The sequence below is a fragment of the Rattus norvegicus genome, chromosome 18 (genome assembly GCF_036323735.1).
Source record: "Rattus norvegicus strain BN/NHsdMcwi chromosome 18, GRCr8, whole genome shotgun sequence".
NCBI classification, from domain to species: domain Eukaryota; kingdom Metazoa; phylum Chordata; class Mammalia; order Rodentia; family Muridae; genus Rattus; species Rattus norvegicus.
This window is the reverse complement of record NC_086036.1, coordinates 63473891-63494950: the sequence shown is the minus strand read 5'-3', so window position 1 is coordinate 63494950 and position 21060 is coordinate 63473891. Positions and strand designations below refer to the sequence as shown.

The window sequence follows — 21060 nt, the reverse complement described above, 5'->3', positions numbered from 1 at the left end:
TACTGAGCTCCTACTAGGAATGACACAGTCAAAACACAGGAGAAGTCATGTGTTCCTCATATGCCTGTGTCAGGAAGGCAGGCCAGAACTCATTTCTCATTCCTGACCTCACCCAGGCCACTTGAGAAGCAGACGGCTCTCCACAGGCCACAGCTCTGGATGGCATGGAATCCATTCGGTTAGACCCCATCTGCAAATCTGGGTTGAGCTGTTCTGACTGAAATGTCCCCAACATAGTTATCATGGCCACTATAGGTGAGAAAGCCTTCAGCCTTTCTAGGGCATGTATGGTGTGCTTTCCAGGCAAGTAGAGAGCAGCTCTGTGGGGCTTAAACTTAGGTTGTCAGGATTGACAGCACGGACTGTTCTACCAAGCTAGACTTGATAACTATGTTCTCATACTTCCAGTTCTTTTGCATTTGTTAAGATTTGCTCTGTAGCATGGGATATAATCACTGTTCGAGGTTCCACAGGCTGCAGACAGAGGTGTAGTCCTCTGTTAAACGGAAGTCTGTAGGTTGTCTGTTAAGTCCATTTGGTCTATCACGTAGAAACTCTGAAGTTTCTTCATTGATTTTGTTTGGATGATATACCGAGATTGACAGCAAAATACTGAAATTGAGGGTTGGGGATTTAGCTCAGTGGTAGAGCGCTTGTCTAGCAAGCGCAAGGCCCTGGGTTCGGTCCCCAGCTCTGAAAAAAAGAAAAAGAAAAAAAAAATACTGAAATTGTCTACTGTTCTATCAGAAGTAGACTAAAGTCTAATAAGGCCTGTTAGTGTTTATTGTATGACACTGGGAGCCCTGATATCATTGTGTATAACTGTTAGTTTTCTTAAGATTGCTTAGTCTGACCAGATGCACGCTGCAGTGTGATTGTCCTTGTGCATCTGACCCTTATCTGTCAGAACTTCTTGACCCTATGACCTTCAGTGTTGGTTGCCTCTGGATTTCTGGGAATAGAATCAAATATAGAAAAACAAACAAACAAACAAAACAAAAAACCTGGCTAAGAAAAGAGAATTGGAGTGATGGAGGAGAAGGAAAGGCAGTTGGTGGAAAAGGCATTGCTAGGAGACAGTTAAGCAAGGAGAAGCTGAGCTCAGCAGATAGGCTACAACGGTTGGTATAGTTTGGAGATGTTAATACTGGGAAAACTAGGAGAAGGGACTGTTTAAGCGGCCTGTTGGGGATCTGATGGAGGAACGGTTGGGAGAAACACTTGAAGGGGCTGGGCTGGGAACTGGGAGCAGTTGTGAAAGTAATTAGATCAGGGGTCTCTCTCCCTTCTTCCTTTTCTCCTTTCTAGTGTTAGGGGGTGAAACTAGAGTGCAGGGGGATAAAGGGTGGGAAAAAGAACAAACCACAAAGTAGCAAAAACCAGCTATGGCACACGCCTTTAACCCTAGAACTCCAGAGGCAAAGGCAGCAGAACTCTGAGTCTAAGGCTAACCTGGTCTACACAGTGAGTTCCAGGACAGCCAGGGTTAAAGATACACAAAAAGAATTGTTTGATTTCACATGTAGTAGCCTTTTCCTTCCTAGTTTTGTTTGACATCAATGTATTCGTTATCAGAATAACAAGGGCCTCTGGATGCCAGCTGGATTGCAGCCTTGGAAGGATCTGTGGGCTTCTGACCTTTCTGGTAAAGTAAACTCAGACCTCTATTCCACTAGGATTGTGATAATAACTGATATAGTACAAATAGAAAGTTAATACAGTTCTGATCCAAAAAGGGATAACTTTACAGATAAAACTGCTTAGTAAATATAATTTATTGTACAGAATTTACATTTATTGTATATAACAAGCATAATAACCTTTACAACCTCTTTTCTTCGAGGTTTTACTATAGCACTTCTAACACACCCCGGGGCAGCACAAAATTCTGCACAGCACACACCCAACAGCTGGTTTTGTGATGTCTGCGGGGCGAGGGAGAAGGCTGAAAACAGATCAGAACAGTGCGGGAGGAAGTCCACTGCCAAAGAGCAGCCGCCAAGAGCTGGGGATCTTCCATGGCAAGACAGAGGCCACGGGGCCGTCACTCTGTAACAATAGGAAGACACTTCATCTTTAGTCTCACCATCAAATCTCTCTTTTGGTCTCTTTTGTAGCTAGTTTTCATTATTAGGAAAACCAAAGCTGGTAAGTTTCTGTCTTCATATAAAATAATAGGTTTCTAAGTTTTACCTCAACAATCTGCCAAAATAGCTACAAAGAAAGTGTATTAAGTAAATTAAATTCAAGAGGAGCAGGGGTGGGCATGGCCGTGTACTGCTGCAGTGCAGGTACTGGGAAGGTGGAGGCAGACAGTTACAGTCAGTGTTAACAGTCTTGATACATAGGACCTGGTCTACTGAACACACAGTGTGTGAGTGTGTGTGTGTGTGTGTGTGTGTGTGTGTGTGTGTGTGTGTGTGTGTGTGTGGGTGAGGTTAAAAGAAACAAAGTAGCTTGAGAATTTGGGCTGGGGTCGGGGTTGAAACAAGATCTCACAGCCTAGCTCTGGCTGTCTTAAAACTTATGTAGGTAGCCGGCTTCAAACTCACATTAATCTGGCTACTTCTGCCTCCCAGGTGCTGTGATTAGTGGCATGCGATATCATGCTTGGCCTGTGGTGCTTCTGTGAGGCCTCCAGGCTCATTTCTCTGGGCACACTGTTCCTTTCACAGCAGGGAATAGTGTGTTAGAATTAGTCCAAGAGACAGGGTTCTACTCAGTGGTCACAGCAATTCCCTAAAGATGGACTGTACAGAAGTCTGGTTTACTCTTTTGTTAGGGCTGGAGAGATGGCTCAGTGATTAAGAGCACTGACTGCTCTTCCAGAGGTCCTGAGTTCAATTCCCAGCAACCACATGGTGGCTCACAATTGTTATTGGATCCAATGCTCTCTTTTGGTGTGTCTGATAATAGCAACAGTGTACTTACATATATAAAATAAGTAAATAAATCTTAAAAAAAAAGTTGTTTGGGGTAGGATATAATGACACATGTCTTTAATCCCAGTTGTGGGAGGCAGAGAGAGGAGGATCTCTCCGAATTTGAAGTCAGCCTTGTCTACATAGCAAGCTCTAGAACAGCCAGGGCTACATAAACCTTGTCTCAAAATACAAACCAGCTCAATCAAAACTACAAAACATACAAAACAAGACAAAACAGGCTGGGTGGCAGTGTCTCAGGTCCATGCCTTTAACCGCAGCATTTGGCAGAGGCAGGCAGATCTCTGTAAGTTCAAGGCCAGCCTGGTCTACAGATTGAGTTCTAGGAGAGCCAAGGTTGCACAGAGAAACTGTCTGGAAAAACCAAACCAAACCAAAGTCATCCCAATTACCCAGTACACAGCGAGCACCCTGAGGCTCTCAGGGCTTTCCTGTCTGCAAAGCTGCCTCCACCAGCAATCGGCGACAGGTTAGCTAACTGTTCTCACTCACTTTCAAAGGTTTGGCTCAAACTAACGTTTATGCTGAGATATTATTTGTTAAACAAACTTTCACCTCTGGAGCCTACTTTACACATAATACAAGTAATGGACACTCAGTGAATCAGCACAGAGACTTACACCACAGTAAAACTTACACATGGTTTGATTATCTGAAGCCATTCATTAAGATACTCCACAAGGCTGACTGCATCTGGGATATTGTCCCCTTCTGAAACAAATTTCAGCAGAACTGCCATTTGGATTTCTTTACAACAGCTGTTAGAAATAAAAAGAACAATTCATTGTTTTTTCCTGATACAAGATGCTTACAGCATTAAGTTAACCTGCCTCACGTTAAGATTTCTTACCTCGGGGCTGGGGATTTAGCTCAGTGGTAGAGCGCTTACCTAGGAAGCACAAGGCCCTGGGTTCGGTCCCCAGCTCCGAAAAAAAGAACCAAAAAAAAAAAAAAAAAGATTTCTTACCTCCCATTGTCCCACATATATTCTGCAGCCTCGGGAATATGCAAGTGTATGCCTCATTCTTACTCTCAAGGAAAAACTTACAATAGCTTTAGCTATTGGCACAGAAGACATGCTCTGCACTAGTTCAAAAGCCTACTTTGAGAGTGGTTTTCAGAAGCAAAGAGACTGAATTAACAGTCTTGTTTAACAGGTCTTCTGTGGCAAAGATTAGCCTTAAGCTTGCTACATAGTTGGGGCTGACTTTACACTCCTGATCCTCCTGACTCCACCTTTCAAGTGCTGGGATTACTGGTATGAAACACCAGCCTTGGCTCCACACTTAGTAATCTAAAACAGTGAAAGAAAACAGGAAGAGAATGAAATGGTAAAGAGAAGAAAGGTTATTTCTTACAGATAACTTGTTCCGTTTGAGACAGGGTCTCTATGTACCCAACTGTCCTGGAACTCATTATGTAGATCAGGCTGGCCTTCAACACATAGAGATCCTCCTGCCTCTGCTTCCTGAATGCTGGGATTAGATGTGTGCAATAACATACCCTTACTATTTATTGACATTATCTGGAAATTTTATTTTTCACTGTCTCCAACCTTATTCATGAATCAGTTGGAATCACAGGAACAAAACAGAATGGCAGGATTCAAACTCTGGCTGTCCCACTTAGCAGAAGTGTTGAGTAACACTTCTGGGCTCTAAAGTTTCTCATCCATAAGAGAATTATGTGCCCCACCTCAATGGGCACAGAGGCACATCCTGCAATCCTCGCACAATGGAGACTGAGGCAGGAAAACTGCTGAGTTGGGGTTAGCCTAGGCTATGTGAGATCCTGTCTCGGAAACAAAGTAAAATAAAAAGCACCAGGGAAAGAGAGGTAGAGACTGACAGACTGACCAACCAAGAAGCCTGGCCTTGTGAAGTTTCACCCTGCATGTGTGGCTGAGAATTCAGAGGCCTGAGCCGACCCCTAGAACCACAATCCTGTTTCTGGTTTTCTGCTTGCATTTCTAGTCACCTTAGCCTCCCGGTCTCATCTCCTGTCCCTGCTGTGCTGCAGCCAGATGGCAGCTGCCAATAGAAAGTTAGGACAATTACAGGGCGTTTTCACAGAGGACACACAGTGCTGTCTGTTGCACATTATCTAAAAGCAGTTCTCTATGTCAAACTTTCATTTTTTTTCTTTCACTAAGAGGACAGTACCTCTTATATGGGCTTTTTTTGACTTGAGAAGAAGCAGAGAGGAGGGTACAAGGATGCCCCATGTATGTACAGAAGGCATCAGTACACAAGAAGAGGTAAACTGAGAGCAGACTCTTGCAAACTAGAAGTGAGGAGAAGAAAAGAGAACAAGAGCAGGAGGGAGACACCCTTCAAGGAATTATCCTTTTGACATTTACTGGGGTACAGAGAGCAGAGTGTACGGAAGACCAGGAAGGAGTCAGGTGAAGAGATTGTGGAAGCCGTTGGATGGCCTGTTAAAAAGCAGGAATCAAGTGCTGATAAAAATCACTGATAGATTTTACTGGGGACTCTTGGCAACCACTACCTGCTGATAGCCCATGGAGAGAGCAGAGCAGGTCAGGACAGAGCACACAGCCCAGTCAGTTAAGAGACCATAAGCAGATGCTATGGAATGAATTGCTCCTTCCCACAATTCATCATGTTGTGACTGAAGCAAGAGAACGGGTCTTTACTGGGTAGCTGAGGCTCACTGAGGTCATAAAAGGGGAATCATGGCTGTACATCAAGAGAAAACTTGTCTCTGCTGTATGAACACAAACAACCGGATCGGCTGGCTACACAAATGGCTACATGAAGGGCTACTCCCCAACTGTGAGAGGGAACGTTTCTATTGTCCTGGGCTATCTGGGCCATCTCACATTGCCATAGCACTCTCAGCTGTCTGATACAAGTATCTAGGCTGCAAAGAAGACAGGCCAAATGAGGCACAAGAACAACTCCAAGCTTCTGACTGACCTAGCAGACCAGAGAACACATAGACCACAGGGGCTCCAGGCTCTGGTCAGACAATGGCTGAGTGAGTGACAGATAGACAAGGAAGCAGCAGCTGAAAGAAATGTTCAGGAATAGAGAACACTGACAGTTGCAGAAAAACAAACTGAAATGCGCATACAGTATTTAGGAAAGAGATCTTAAATATTTTCAAAATAGAGGACAGGAGGAGCTGGGAATGAGGCGCGGTGGTGAAGGTCCTGCACAGGTAGCATTCCTGACTGCCTGGGTTTAATCCTTACCTCAGGGAAGGGGACAAACATAAATACCTGTGAATAACAAGAAATGTGATGTTTTAACCAAAATAAACTCTAATGTGCCACAGATTGTGGGGATTAACCCTGCTAGTGAAGAGAGTAAAAGAGCTGAAAGTGCAGTCTCTGGGGTAGACACCAAGACTGAATTCTGGCTCTGTTGTTTATTATTGGTATAGCTTTGAGCCAGTCATTTAGGCCTTCAGCTCTTCAACTGTTTCCCTTACGTGGTTACAAAGGTGTGTGTCTGCAGTGAGTCAGGCATAGCAGCACAGGAGAGTGTCAAGCACCATCAAGGGTGTCCGTCACCTCTATTTACACTACAGTACCAGCTGCAATGACTCCACCAGGGTCTGCAAAAGCATCCAAGCTGAAGGTCCACTCATTTCTTTTTTTAAAGATTTATTTTTAATTCATGTACATGAGTACACTGTGGCTGTTTTCAGACACACCAGAAGAGGGCATCAGATCCCATTACAGATGGTTGTGAGCCACCATGTGGCTGCTGGGAATTGAACTCAGGGCCTCTGGAAGAGCAGCCGGTGCTCTTAACCACTGAGCCATCTCTCCAGTCCCTGGTCCACTGATTTTTCTAAGACAGTCCCACAACACAGACCTGACTAGCCTAGAATTGTTAATTCTCCTGCCTTAGTCTCCAAAATGTGGGACTGTAGGCATGTGACAATGTGCCCACTGAGGCAGATTTATTAAATGACTCTGAGCAATGGCAGAGAAGAGATGTGTTTGTCTATGGTCAGCTCTGGCTTACTCGAGTCTATTTCTGAGGAACCACAGGGACAATGCTCATTTGATCTCTCTTCACAGCAGAGTATAGAGTAGAACACATGGCACTGACAGTCCACAGAGGCTCCCTGTAAGCAGCATCTTCCTTTCACAGCCATGGGCTCTGTTGTCCATGAACTTAATCAGGCCCATGTTGGAGGAAGAAAAGCGGATTCAAGGATAAAGCCAGGAACACTGATTAGCACCTGTAGCACCAGAGTCTGACAGCAGACATGGGGTGCACATAAAAGTCAATCTGCAAGAAAAGAGGCTGAGAGAAATATGATAGCTTTCTAGTTCTCACCTTTCCTCTCATTTACAACTTGCTTATACTTCAGAAACTAATCAGAAGCAACTGTATACACTTCTAAAACTGATGTTAGTGTGCATGCAGTAAATAAAGACCAAATGTGCTGACAGTGTGACGGAGGGACACAGTGCAGCTGATGTTAGTGTTAGTTTCAATTAGCTAACTTGGAGGCACATGTGTAATCAGCACAAAGGACCTCTACAGAAAGCCTAGAAGTCTATTTCAGAGGGAGAACTCATGCGTGAACTCATGCATGATGCCCTGAGTTCAGTCCCTTGAACAACACATAAATACAAAAACAAAGGGGAAAGAGAAAAGAATCAGAATGTACCACTACAAAACACTGACTACCATAAAAGATGTCAAACAAAACAAAAGCTGTAAAACTTGTAGAACATGAACAGCAGAGGACAAGTTTTTCTCCTCGGTAACTTTCAGGAAGATCTTGAGTTGGGCCACTACAGTAAGCTGAAGGCCAGCCTGGAGTACAGAACAGGAGGGAGGGAGCAAGCAAACAAGCATGGTAGCCTGCAACCCCAGTACTTGGGAAGTGGAAGCAGGGAAGTCAGGGGTTCAAGGCCAGCCTGGGCTTCATGAGACTCTGTATAACTCAACAGTGAGAAGGAAATGACACTCACCTTTCCTCATAGAGTGTTTTTGTGATTCCACCTCCGGGAATGCGAATGCAGAACTCAGAATCACTCATCTCGGGGATGCACCGACTCTTTTCCATTTCTAGCCAGTTTAGGCTCTTTATTTTATTTTGAACACTCTTTTGCAAACAAGGTGTAAGAAGATACCGAAAGGGAGTACTAGAAAAATCATATTATGTTTTTAAAAAATTACAAATATCAGAGAAAAACAAAACAAAAGTCAAACTTTAGGGTAATAATGAGAGCAGTCCCTATAATATTTTATTAAATCAGTGATCAAATATAAAAGCTTCTATTTCTGGTAAGTTTTGTCTCATTTAATGTTTAAGAACTCACTCTGGGGAATCATGGTGGAGTTTTGTCTGGAGTATGCCAGGCCCTGGGTTAGATCTCCAGCATAATCACAGCACACTCTATAGATACCACGCCTCTATAACCTCGGTTATATACCACGCCTCTATAACCTCGGCTTGATCCACAACACGTGTCTACCTCTCTACCCTGTGCAAAATGACCCTACTGACATGCTAGGATATTAAAAGGATTCCTACAAATACAAATGGTGGCATATAGGGAAATAAATAAAGTTGGTTTAATCTTTCAAATGCTTCTATTTAATGTAGGGACCGAGAGTGGTTTACTCAGCAGCAAAGTGCTTGCTGTGCATAAAGCACATAAGATGTTCTCTTCCTTCTACTCAGCTGTACTGGCCTTAGAGGAGCTAAAGCCTACCCACCTACTCTCCTCTCACCTTCTTTCCCCTTCTTCCTTCTAAATCCAGTTAGGAAAGGATACACTGCCCTTTAAATATATTGGTCTTTAAATTTTAGGTAAACAAATGACCACTGTATCAACTGTAACACAGGCAGGAACATACCTGCGGAGTTGTACATCAGTACGGTGATATGAGTGGCTGCTGGAGAGAACGATGATCCTGGCACAGCAGCTACTTTCTGCCCAGGCCAGCAGTTTTTCACAGAATGACTTGGATTTATACTTCATATGCCATTGAGATAGCAGAAAGAAAATATGAAATTGAGATCTCAGAGTGTAAAGATAACCCATGTAACCCCTTCCCTACCAACCTCACCTGACAATGAATGACATAATTCACTGCCACTGAAATGATGAGTACTGTCAAATCCACTTACTTTGATTTAATATATCTTTACAATTATAAAATAAATTGTGAAGAATGTAGATCTGTATCCTAAGGAAAAAGTCTCTTTTTTTTTTTACTTAACCAACACATAGTCATCTACAAGGTATTCTTATTATAAAGTTCATTGTACTATGATCACAAGGAACTAATCAGTCAGACACAGAGTAATGATTATCTGGCTTTGATTCCTCAAAGGAATCAACACCAAGAAGAACAGAAAGAGGAGGGGAACAGTTAAAGACACCGACTGCAGGATGAAACGGTAAGACGAAACCTGTGAGCCTTGACTGCTTCTAGGACTGAATCGATTCTTGGAAATAATTGGGGAGAACTAAATACATTGGCTGACACGTCCACGTAAGTGATGTCATCAGGGTTGCGAATGATGCTGTCTGTGGTTATGGCCACCCTCGTTTTCTAACTTCAGCTCCTCTTCCCATGACTGGATGGAACCCCGAGACGCATCTCATCACACGGACTAGGCAAGTGCTCTATTGCTCATCCAAAGCCCGAGCCCATCCTTGTTCCTCAAAGCCACTCGAACGTTTAAGGATGAAATACACTAGACAAGTTCTCTTGTCCAGTAGCCCAAGGTCCTGGGACTAATCCCCAGTGCTGAATACGACAACCAAAGCAAAACAACAACACACATACCAATCATACAAATATAAATGCACTACTGTGGGAACCCAGAGCATAAGTGACGTAGAGGTGTACTTAAATCCACAATGCCACACAGAGAGAGAACGAGCACGCTACTGTGAGGTCCAGATGAACCTCACACAGAATGCTGAGGAAAGGAAGCCAGACAGAAAGAAACATCTGCTCTAGGAGTCAGTCCACCTCTATGATGATTTACCATATCACTGTGTCCTTGGGTGGTTGATAATATTCTATTTCATGAATATTCTTGGGAGAATTTTACTTGTACTTGTTGCCACATATACTAAGGTAAAATAAATTAGAAAGTATAAGAAAGTACTATACCATTAACTTTTCTACTATTAGCTGGGCATGACAGTACACACCTGTGATCCTAGAGCCAGAGGCCGACTCTAACTCTAGCTACATAAGGTTCTGGCTTCAAAAAACAAAACCAAGAACCTTCTGAATTTCTGACCTCCTGAACAGATAGTGTCTGAAGACCACCACAGGTGCCAGTGTGCCTGGAGGCCCGATATGCTGAGCAGCTACCAACAGAAGGCCCCTAACACGGCCATGTTCTTATGCAGTCTCTTGCTCTGTGTCGCTACCGAGACTAAATAGATGGATGGCGCTAGAGACCATTTTATCAGAGAGCCAGGCACAGAGGCTCACAGGCCCTGGTAAAGCACTATGCATTCATTCTTTTTGAGATGGGAAGCCCTGAGGTTCAAGGGAGGTTTAGACGACTGTTGTATTGCTGTTGGAAGGGGCAGAGTGATGACAGTTCTTTTGTACGACAGAGCAATGGTGGGTTAGAGCTTTTTTGAGTTTTCGAAACAGGGTTTCTCTGTGTGGCTGGCTGTCCTGGAACTTGCTCTATAGGCCAGGCTGGCCTCCAATTCAGAGATCCGCCTGCCTCTGCCTCCCGAGTGCTGGGATTAAAGCATGGGCCACCTATGCCTGGCTTAGAATATGTTTTGATAAATGACTGACATCTCAAAATTTTTCTGCAGAGTTACCTGCAGAGAATGTGTTAAACTCATGAATAATCCACAATTCCTTTCAGAATAAAAATGAAATGATAGTCACACCTGAAATATTATGAAATTCTTTATTAAATCAGGCCCTTTCCTAAGTGTATAAGACAATGTAATAGAAATACCTCTTTAGTCTTGATTCCTAGTGCTATTTGACTGTTGTCACTATACAGTGAGGCTCGTAGAAGGGAAGCACACTAACCTTAATGAAGATGGACCTGAGCTGAAGCACCACTAGCTTCTTTGACGGTAAGGAATACACTACAAAGAGAAGAGAGAAGGAAATCACAGAACAGAAGACAACAAGCAAGTCGCTAAGCTGAAATTATTAATATGACAAATAATGCTTGAGTTACAGCAGCTTTAGCATTTAAATATTTTTAACAATAAAACATAGGCTTTAGGGCTGGTGTTCAAGAGTGAAGATCAGAGTTAGAGCCTTAACACACACCTGTGATGGCCAATCTTGTCAATGTGGCTGTATCTGGAATCAACTGGAACCCAAGCAGCTAGGCACACCCGTGAGGGGTTTTCTTGACTGGATTGTCTGAGGTGGGAAGCTGCTCCCTAAATCTGGGCAGCACCTTCTGGTGGCCACTCATATAAAAGGACACGGAAGAAGGAAGCTTTTGGTTCTTGCCTGCTTGCCCTCACTCTAGCTGGCAAGTTCATCTACCCTGATGCCGAGGCATTCCTTTGGCTTCGTGGACTGAACAACTCCTGGATCCTTGGCCTTTTCCTTGAGTCACGTATATATTCATTCTGTCAGTTCTGTTGACCTAGAGGTCCATCACTAACTCGCCATGTATTTATCATGAGGGTGCATGCGGTGGCTCACCTCTAATTCCACCTCTTAGAAGGTGAAGACAAGAGATCTCTGGGGCAAGCTGTCTAGCCAGACTCGCTGAATCATTGGACTCTGGGTTTACTTGATTCTGCCTCAATGAATAAAGTGCAGAGTGATCAAGGAAGACTTCCTATGTCAACTTCCAGCCTCCCACACACATGTACACTTCCCACAACAAACATGAACACACGAGCACACACACGCAAGGGGAAACATAAAAACTCTATGCTCTTTCCAATTGCTGTCCTATATCTCCTTCCTTTCGGGCTTGTTTTATTCCGTTGCTTTGAGACGGGTCTTACAATGCACCCAGATTAGTCTGTTCAAGCTATCATCCAGTTTCTACTCTACCGTGCAGTTGGACAGTAAGAATGTGCCACCATGCCTGGTTTATAGTTTCTTTTTAAATTTTTAAGTTAAAAAATTTGTTTGTGTATAACTAAGTTATACGCACACCCTTGAGTGCAGTGCCCATGAAGGCTGGAAGATGTCTGATCCTCAAAAGCTGGAGTTTCGGGTGGTTACGAGCAGCCTCCTGTGGTGCTGGGAACTAGACTCAGGTCCTCTGGAAGAGCAGCAAGTATTCTTTTTTTTTTTTTTTTGGAGCTGAGGACCAAACCCAGGGCCTTGCGCTTCCTAGGCAAGCGCTCTACCACTGAGCTAAATCCCCAACCCCAGCAAGTATTCTTAAGACTGAGCCATCTCCCCAGTCCCTAACTATGGCTTTAAGTTAGCACAAAGTAGCACACGGCATTCTAACACAGTGTCATCGTACTTTGTTCCCGAGAGTATTCCTGGTTTAAAAGAACTCAGGCTGGACACAATTATTTTCACCTGCAATCCCAGCACTCAGGTGGCAGAGGCAGGAGGGCTACAAGCTCCAGAGAAGCCTGTGCTGTACAATGAGGCCCCATCTCAAATAACTACACACTCTACAGCAGGCAACGTGCCGCAGACAGACGTACCTTCAGCATTTATACTGAGCTCATTCCAGTCTTCTTCTTCAGTTGCATATGGATTGTTCCCAACCATTGGCACCAGGCAATCAGTATAGAAATACCCAATCTTACACATGTTCAGTGTAGAAATAATCAAATCTATTGCAAGCTGGCCAACATTCCCAACGGATACTGCTGGCTGAAACAGAAAAGATATGTCCTATGAATCACCAAAATTAACATCACGTTTTTAAGTTTAGATAGCTAAGGTACTGAATGCTTATGCTCAGCACACGGCAAGACACTGATTGTTTTACAAAATCAAACAAAGCCTTCCGCCTTTGTGGAGTTTCCATTCTACCAAGGAAGTGGCTCATTTGTGATAAGCAGTAAAAGAGACAGTAGTGTTGGGAAAGGATACAGTGTATATGAATACCACTTCTAAGGAGGATGATGAAGGAACGGCTTACTGTAGGTGACAAATGGCTATAGAATGGAAAGAGGCAGAGTAGAGCGCCTCAGCTGAAAACGCTATTTTCAAGGAGTGCAAAGCAGTAGAGGGGCTCTGAGGTATGAACAGCCACCAGACCTTGGGTAGTCTTTCAGTTTACTTGTCATACTATCTGCTCCAGAGGTTGGAGCAACTGTTATCCCCACATTAGATATAACACACACACACACACACACACACACACACACACACACACACACACACACACACACTTTCTCTCTCTCTCTCTCTCTCTCACAAACACACACACTTTCTTTCTCTTTCTCTCACACACACTTTCACACTTTCTCTCTCTCATACATACTTTCTCTCTCTCTCTCACACACACACATACACTTTCTCTCACACACTCACTTTCTCTCTCACACACACACATACTTTCACACACACTTTCTCTAACACACACATACACTTTCTCTCTCTCTCTCTCTCTCTCACACACACACACACACACACACACACAAAGAGTCCCATAGTTTCAAAGTGCCAAATGTCTTACCTATACCCCTAAAATCATCCAGAACTCCAGTCTACTGAACACATCATAAAGTCACTCCCATTCAGCATGTACAAAGCTAAATTTCTGCCTGAACTTGCACTATTATATATTTCGCTGAAGAGCAATATTATCTGTTTGCTAACTAACTATATCCAATATATAAGATACAAATAATCGTATTGATTTACCACCAAAATATCTTTTGTGTGCACATGCGCATGTGTGCGAGTGCAGCTAGCTGCCTGTTGCATGTGCAGGTGCTTGCATATGCACGCATGCAGGGAGCACGGGGAACACTGTTGGGTCTTCGGGTACATTGCTTTATTACTGTCTTATTCCCTTCAGACGCAGAACTAGGGACCAGGAAGGTCCAGTGACCCTCCCGTCTCTGCCCTCCCAGATGCTGGCCTTACAGCCCAGCATGGCCACACTGGTTTTGTGTGCCTGCTAGTGACACCAGATCCTCAAGCCTGAGCTACAAGAGCTCTCCCTGAGTTGCCTCCTGAAGCGCTGGGTTTTTTGTTTTAAATGTAGTCTATGTATGTGTCCCAAGGCAAAAAAACACAACTGCGATCTGGCGTCAGCCAATAGCTCCTCATTCCTCAACCTTCCTGGACTCAGTCTTCCCTGAGCACTTTCCCATGACTCACTGGTATTTTCTACCACATTCCTTGGTTACTTTAATTCTCTTAAGGATTTTCCGACTTTGGAGTAAGAAACTCAGTCTCATCCCACCAGCACGTAAAGACACTTCAGTGTTTTTATTCCTTTTTTATAAAAATGATTTTTTATTTATTTTTGAGACAGGGCTTCTCTGTGTAGCCTTGGCTGTTCTGGAACTCACTGTGTAGACCAAGTTAGCCTTGAATCTGCCTTACTCTGGTGAGATTAAACATCTGCACCACCAACACCACCTGGCCTGTATTTTTATTCATTAAAAAAAAGTGTACTTTTTTTTTTACATATTTATTTTTATTTTTATATGGGTACACTGTAGCTGTCTTCAGACACACCAGAAGAGGGCATCTGATCCCATTACAGATGGTTGTGAGCCACCATGTGGTTGCTGGGATTTGAAATCAGGACCTCTGGAAGAGCAGTCAGTGCTCTTAACCATTGAGCCATCTCACCAGCCCCAAAAGTGTACTTTTGATACCACATAGTACCCTCACTTCTCAGGAGCCCACAGAGCTAAAAGTCTCCTAACGGTTGTCCACTACGGTGTAAAAATAAACTACCTCTGAATTAATACGCAAACGTTCATGCTCTACCTCTGTGGTTCTCAACCTTTCTAACACAATTCCTCATGCTGTGGTGACTCCCAACCATAAAACTATTTTTGTTCCTATTTCGTTACGGTAATTTCGCTCCTGTTAGGAATGGTAATGTAAATATCTGATATTTCCAATGGTCTTAGGTCACCTGCGATGGGGTCATGACCCACAGGTTGAGAACCACTGCTCCACCCCTCCTCTCCACTCATTTGACCTCTCCGAGAGGAGTTTTTTCGCCACTGCGCTAGTAACTGCTTAACTACCTGACCAACTATGTGTTGGCATTCCCAGATGAACACTTTAGACTTTACTTGCTTGAAACCTGAATAGGAGATACCCCTCTCCCCTTTACTTTAAACACATTCTCCTCTGCTGCCTTGTAGATCACAAGGCTTCAAGCCTATTCTCACCACACATCATTCTAAATTTGTGGTACTCCAGGAATATGTGCCTCTGATTTTAGATGTCCATTTTTCAGAAGGGTATCCTAAGCCCATCTTTTTCCTAAAAGATCAAAAGCCCTTGTGTTTCTCCCGTTGACTTTTTAAAATTTAAAAACATTTTAAAATACTGTGTCTGTAAGTACACGCAGTACTTACAGACGTGGGTTCAGATATTCTCTTTGGCCAGAATGGGTGTCAGGGACCCTGGACCTGGAGTTATAAGCCATTCATTGTGAGTATGTAAGAATTCTATCCTCTGTAAGCCACACAGGCTCTAATTACGGAGCCATTTCTTTAGCCCCCTCCCCTCAAGCTTTGTTGTTCTTGTTGATTTGTTTATTTCTTGCGGGGATAGGTGTCTTTCAGGCTGGGGCTTCCTGCCTCACGATTGGAATGCTGGGAATACAATCTTGGTCAAACCACTCCCACCCAGACTTCCGCAGGTCGGTAATCTCAGGTCGTTCTCTTTTTCAAACTTCTGTCTTATTTAATGCTCTTAGTATATGCACGTGTTTCTAGCTATATTGTAAACCTTGATGACTAAACAAGGACAATTCTACTACTGCCTTTTAGACAACGATCTGCTCTCTAATGCAATTGATTGCCTAGATCAACACGGACCCAAACTACATAAAAACACTTCAACGGATAAAACTTAGGGATTCCCCCGGTGCCACTTATGTGCAATGTATCTGCAATGTACAAACGTTACAGTTGCCAGGCAACGAAGGCTTCAGCTAGCAGGCAGGCCTTGATAGAGCGGACAAATGTGCTAATTTGGACCGCCGCCTCTAAGGATAACCAACTTGTTTGTTGGTTTGTTTTTTTCAGGCTTAAAGCCTGAAGCAGAAACACGTGCCCGGCTCTCCTAAGGCCAGGTGGCGCTTCCCGGGTCGGGGTGGCGACAGCGCCAACTCAAGTGGAGACTCACCATCAGGAGTGTGAAGTTCTTTAGGTCGGGGACCGACTCCCCGCAGGGAACGAACATGACTGCAGTGGGCGTAAGAGAAGCTGGAGCGCTGTCCGGGACAGCTAGGATACCTATCCTTAGGATAGAAGGCGGAACTCGCGATCCGCCCGGGTCCTTCGGGTCCTTCGGGTCCTGTAGGCGTCCGACGCACTGCCTGCGCTCAGTGCTGAACGAGGCTCGAACGCTCGGCAGGCGGCGTTCCCCGGGGTCGTAGGTCGAGGCCCTGCGACAGAGGACGTGGGAACCGCGCGTGCGGGACCCGCGAGGAGGCGGCGCGTTGGACCGCGTCGATCAGGCAGCTGGCAGGCCAGCCCCGGCGACTGTCAGTCCGCCCGGTTTGAAGACAGTTAGTTGTGGCGCCGCGGCTGCAGGGTTCCCGCCCTGCCAGGTCTGACGCGGCCGCGGCGCTTTGTGCTACGCCCGCCACCGATGCTGCGCGGCCGGGACGACGGGCTCCGTGGCTGCACCGTGTGAGACGGAGAGTAGCGGCCGGGAGGCGCCAGTGCCGGCATGTCGCTGCCTCCGGAGAAAGCCTCTGAGCTGAAGCAGCTCATCCACCAGCAGCTGAGCAAGGTGAGGAGCTCGGGCGGACGGGACCGGAGCCAGGGCTGTGGAGCGGGCGCCGGCGGGCAAGCTTCGGTTGGGCGTGTGACCCGAGGGAGCGCTGAAGGCTCTTTAGCTAGAGTGGAGGAGAGCCGCTGTAAACCGGAGGCGGTCCGGGCGCTTTCCAGATGTTCATGTACAAGTAGTCCGAGGCCAGATGTTTAGGGTTTCTTTACGCCTGGAAGCCCGATCGCAGTAAGTTATGGGAGACAGGGCGCTCCAATGACTGACAAGGAACGCGTTTACCCGGCTCGGGGCTTTCAGGAGAACCGCGACTTCCCAGCAGCAGCGCCCGACTGCTGGCCGTAAGCTGAAGTAATAAAGCTTCTTTATGGTGTGTTGGTGCGCCGGTGTTTGCGTCTCTAGCGTCTTTTGGCGAATCCTCAAAACAATCTCGCTTTTCCATCGGATGGGCAAGGAGATAGACGGACAAATTAGAGTTGCAAGTTGAATAAGTGAGAAGGCTGAAATAACTCGCTCTTTGTTCTGCCTCCTTCTAGGTCTGTGTTCTTTTGATTGTCCTCCACTCCCTCTCTTAAGAATTGTTTTCATTGAATCATTTGCGGGCAACCAGCAATAAAGGTTGATAACCAACCAGTTCAGATTGTTTCTAGTATGTTGCTCAAAACTTCCACCACTTAAAAAGCTCAATTTTATTGGCATTGGGCACTTGCCATTAGTTTCAGAAGCCTAAAATCTACAAGTGGCGTTTAACTGCTTTATAATGTTGTAAATTGTTTTTGTGCGGTTTTTTTTTGTTGTTGTTGTTGTTGGGTTTTTTGTTTTGTTTTGTTTTTTGAGACAGGGTTTCTTTGTGTAGTTTTTCTGGCTGTCCTGGAACTCTATAGACCAGGTTGGCCTGGAACTCCAGAGATCCACCTGTCTCTGCCTCCCGGGTGCTAGAAATAAAGGCATGCACCATCACCACCAGGTATAATTTTGTAAATTGTAATGTGGGGTTTTCTCCACAGATGGATGTCCATGGCAGAATAAGAGAAATTCTTGCCGAGACTATACGAGAAGAATTAGCACCTGACCAACAACATTTATCAACAGAAGATCTGATCAAAGCTCTCAGACGTCGAGGAATCATTGATGATGTAATGAAAGAGCTTAATTTTGTGACTGTGAGTAATTTCCTAGGTTAAACAAATTGAAAGTGTAAAATATTTGCCTCTGTCTAACAATTTACAGGGTCCACACTTGTGGCTTCTCTTAAAACCACCTTAAGTTCATTCTCTGGTAATAGCCATTTTTCTTAGATTTTTAAGAAGACTTGATGTGTATGGCTGTTTTGGCTACATGCTGGTCTGGTGCCCACAGTGTTCAGGGTGGCCTGTGATCCTCTGGAACTGGAATGAGCCACCATCAAGATATTGGGGGAACTGATCTCAGGTCCTCTGGAAGAGCAAACGAGTGCTCTAAATTGCTGAGTCATCTCTGCCGTCTCCATAATGTTCTGCCCTCTGGTGCTTTTGGTTTTTTTTGAGACAGGTTTTCTCAGTGTAGCTCTGGCTGGCCTGAAACTCATTTTATAGACCAAGGATGGCCTCAAATTCACAGAGATCTCCTGTTGTCTGCCTCCCGAGTGCTGGGACTAAGGCATGTGTCCACAGTCAATGCCTGGCTCCTTTTCTGAGTGTTTAAGTTGGCCCCACCGTGAGTTGGCTAACAGAGATCATAAGATAGGAGTTGTTGGACAGTATTTCTCTGACGTGACAGAAACTTCTGTCAGATGTGTCAGATTCCTTCGATCTCTAATTTATTTAGGTTAGGTCTGTTTTAAAACAGATACACTCATGAAATTCCGTAAGAAAAGAGCTGGCGACATAAAACCCCTCATTTCTCTGTACAAATAGGTCAGTAATGGGATATCTCCCAGTGCACTAAGTAGGCAGGCCTTATTTTGAAAATGAGGCAATAATGAAAAACTGTGACCTCAATATAAGAGTAATATTCTACTAAAAATAGAATGGACTTCATAATACTCCAGAGAGTTGGGTACTTTAATACACTATCCTTTTTTGGGTTTTGAGGTTTGCAAACCTATTTGTTATTAAAAACTGACCTATTAACAGCCTCTGCTGCATAAATGTTACTTTTTAAAAATCAGTTCATGGCGGGCTGGAGAGATGGCTCAGCAATTAAGAGCACTGACTGCCCTTCCAGAGGTCCTGAGTTCAATTCCCAGCAGCCACATGGTGACTCACAACCATCTGTAATGGGATCTGATGCTCTTCTGGCATCACAAGTGTGTCAGAAGACAGCAGCAGTACTCTTATTATGCTGGCTGTCCTAGAGCTCACTGTGTGCCAAGACTGGCCTTAAACTCACAGATCCATCTGCCTCTGCCTCCCAAGTGCTGGAAGTGAAGACATGTGCCACTGTGCTCACACAAATGCTCTATGGGGTTTAAAAGAAGTTTAGCCTTATTTAAGGTATCGATTTGTTTTTTAAAGGCAGGCTTGGCATCCCGTTCCAGCACTCAGGAGGCAGAGATAGGCAGAGCTCTCTGAGTTCAAGGCCAGTCTGGTCTACATGTTTTAGCATTTAGTGAGTGACAAGACTTAAAGACTATTGAATCCCTTCATTTTAGACTGTTGCTAGTTAAATCTCTTTGACATGGGTATTATTTTCATTTTAACTAGGCTAGAAAAATAAAGGCTTTGGTTTGATTTTATCTTTATTTTATTTTACTTTGGAGGCAGTGTGATCTTCTGTTTTTTTGTTTGTTTTTTTTTTTGTTTTGTTTTGTTTTTGTTTTTTGTTTTTTTCCGGAGCTGAGGACTGAACCCAGGGCCTTGCGCTTGCTAGGCAAGCGCTCTACCACTGAGCTAAATCCCCAACCCTGGAGGCAGTGTGATCTAATCCCATCTTAGGGTAGAAGGCTCTCTGAAGGAGCCTGATTCCATAGTGTTTTCTTCTGTCACTGAAATTTTCTTAGCTTGAACTTTAAAAAAAAAAAATTCTAATTTGTATTTTTTTCCTACTTTTCTAGGATAGTGTTGATCAAGAACTCCCTTCTTCTCCAAAGCAAACTGTTGGTTTTGATAAGCAGTCAACATTAAAAAAAAGTATGTATATACATATATATTTTCAATATAAACTTGGTGTGTTTGGTAATGGACATATGCTAGTATTTGGCATTTGATAAATATTTTAAGTTTTTCTTTTCAAAGCGAAGTACTCAAAATTTGTCATTGGTTAACGTAAAACTTTAATGCTGCTTTGCATGAAATATATGAGACTTACTATCTGGTACTGTTGGTCGAAAACTAGGAGCACTGATTCCTTGCATTTTAATGGTATATTTTATAAAAGACAGATTTGGTGGTTCACACCTTTAATGCTAGCACCTAGAGGCAGTGGTAGGTGGATCTCTGAATTCACGGTGAGCCTGGTCTACAGAGTAAAGTTCTAGAACAGCCAAGGATTCACAGAGAAACCCTGTCTCAAAGACACAAGATAAACCTGAATCTTTGGTGATTATCTGACAGATGTGGTTACTAAGTTGGTACTTGCATTATATGCTTTATAAACAGCTAAGAAGCAAAGGTACGCCTGGCCTTGCTTTATTTCCCTCAGGAAAGAGGACCTTATGAAGTCCAGGTTCTGCTCTGTAGTGAAGTTGACGTTTTTTAATCCTTATCTCTGTCAAGTGTCTGTAATGTCTTGGTGACATTCACTCAGTTACTCGGCAGTCTCCTCATATGTCGCTACACTTTACAGCTAACATTGACCCAGCACGGAGGTATCTTTACCTTCAGGTTTTGGGTGGAAAAGCTTTCTTGGAACATCTGCAGGAACCGGAGCCTCTGCCGGGGCAGATCTGCTCAACTTTCACTCTATGCTTGCACTATCGGAACCAGCGGTTTCGCTCAAAGCCTGTGCCCTGCGCTTGCGAGCCTGATTTTCACGACGGTTTCTTGCTTGAAGTTCACAGAGAAAGTTTAGGTAAGAGTGGTATCTAATTACACGTGTTGCTCTTCGTCGTAGACGACTTCCACGACTTCTGTTAGAGAGATTGTAGCCCTGGCCTTGTGGCTCAGCTTTTGGTCCCAACCCTAAGGCACAGCTGTCTGTCTTTGAGTTCCTGGCCAACCTGGTCTGTGTAGTGAGTCCTTGGTGGGGGTGGAGAGACTGAGGGTGGTAGATGAGTCTAGTGTTTGTTATGTCTTTTCCCCTAATGCCGTCTTCTATTTAAATGAGCTCTT

At 44.3% G+C, this 21060-nt stretch overlaps 2 protein-coding genes across 12 annotated transcripts in view; one reads left to right on the top strand and one right to left on the bottom strand.

Moving 5' to 3' along the window:
- Positions 1-1757: 1757 nt before the first annotated feature.
- On the bottom strand, positions 1758-16331 carry Psmg2 (proteasome assembly chaperone 2). Of its 2 annotated transcripts, NM_001106138.2 has the most exons (7): positions 16205-16331; positions 12574-12745; positions 10964-11022; positions 8795-8913; positions 7903-8076; positions 3580-3700; positions 1758-2049 (listed from the first exon to the last, which is right to left on the bottom strand). In NM_001106138.2, exons 1-7 carry the CDS (start codon positions 16259-16261, stop codon positions 1957-1959), a joined length of 795 nt encoding a protein of 264 aa, NP_001099608.2. In that variant the 5' UTR covers positions 16262-16331; the 3' UTR covers positions 1758-1956. The 2 variants fall into 2 exon arrangements, with proteins under 2 accessions (NP_001099608.2, XP_063133262.1); XM_063277192.1 differs by lacking the exons at positions 10964-11022; positions 16205-16331 and having other exon boundaries at positions 12574-12713.
- A 261-nt stretch (positions 16332-16592) lies between these two features.
- Cep76 (centrosomal protein 76) overlaps positions 16593-21060 on the top strand; it is a 33970-nt gene continuing 29502 nt past the window's right edge. For 2 of the 10 annotated variants that reach the window (XR_005496004.2, XM_039096664.2), the window contains exons 1-4: positions 16675-16816; positions 17818-17973; positions 19845-19920; positions 20576-20800. Coding sequence is in view for 8 of the 10 variants with exons in the window: in XM_039096664.2 (XP_038952592.1) it covers positions 16754-16816; positions 17818-17973; positions 19845-19920; positions 20576-20800 (520 nt within the window). In the remaining 2 variants the exon portion in view is untranslated. Of the gene's footprint in view, positions 16817-17220; positions 17347-17817; positions 17974-19028; positions 19285-19844; positions 19921-20575; positions 20801-21060 lie in introns of those variants that run through there. The other 8 variants (XM_063277193.1, XM_006254858.5, NM_001100514.1 and 5 more) reach the window with 7 other exon arrangements.

Excerpts from the sequence above, each read along its gene's own strand:
- Psmg2 (NM_001106138.2), bottom strand. The coding sequence starts at position 16,261 with ATGTTCGTTCCCTGCGGGGAGTCGGTCCCCGACCTAAAGAACTTCACA. Across the intron at positions 12,746-16,204 it reads AGAACTTCACACTCCTGATG|CCAGCAGTATCCGTTGGGAA; the intron begins GTGAGTCTCCAC and ends TTTCTGTTTCAG. Across the intron at positions 8,914-10,963 it reads TCAGGTCCATCTTCATTAAG|TATAAATCCAAGTCATTCTG; the intron begins GTTAGTGTGCTT and ends TGGCATATGAAG.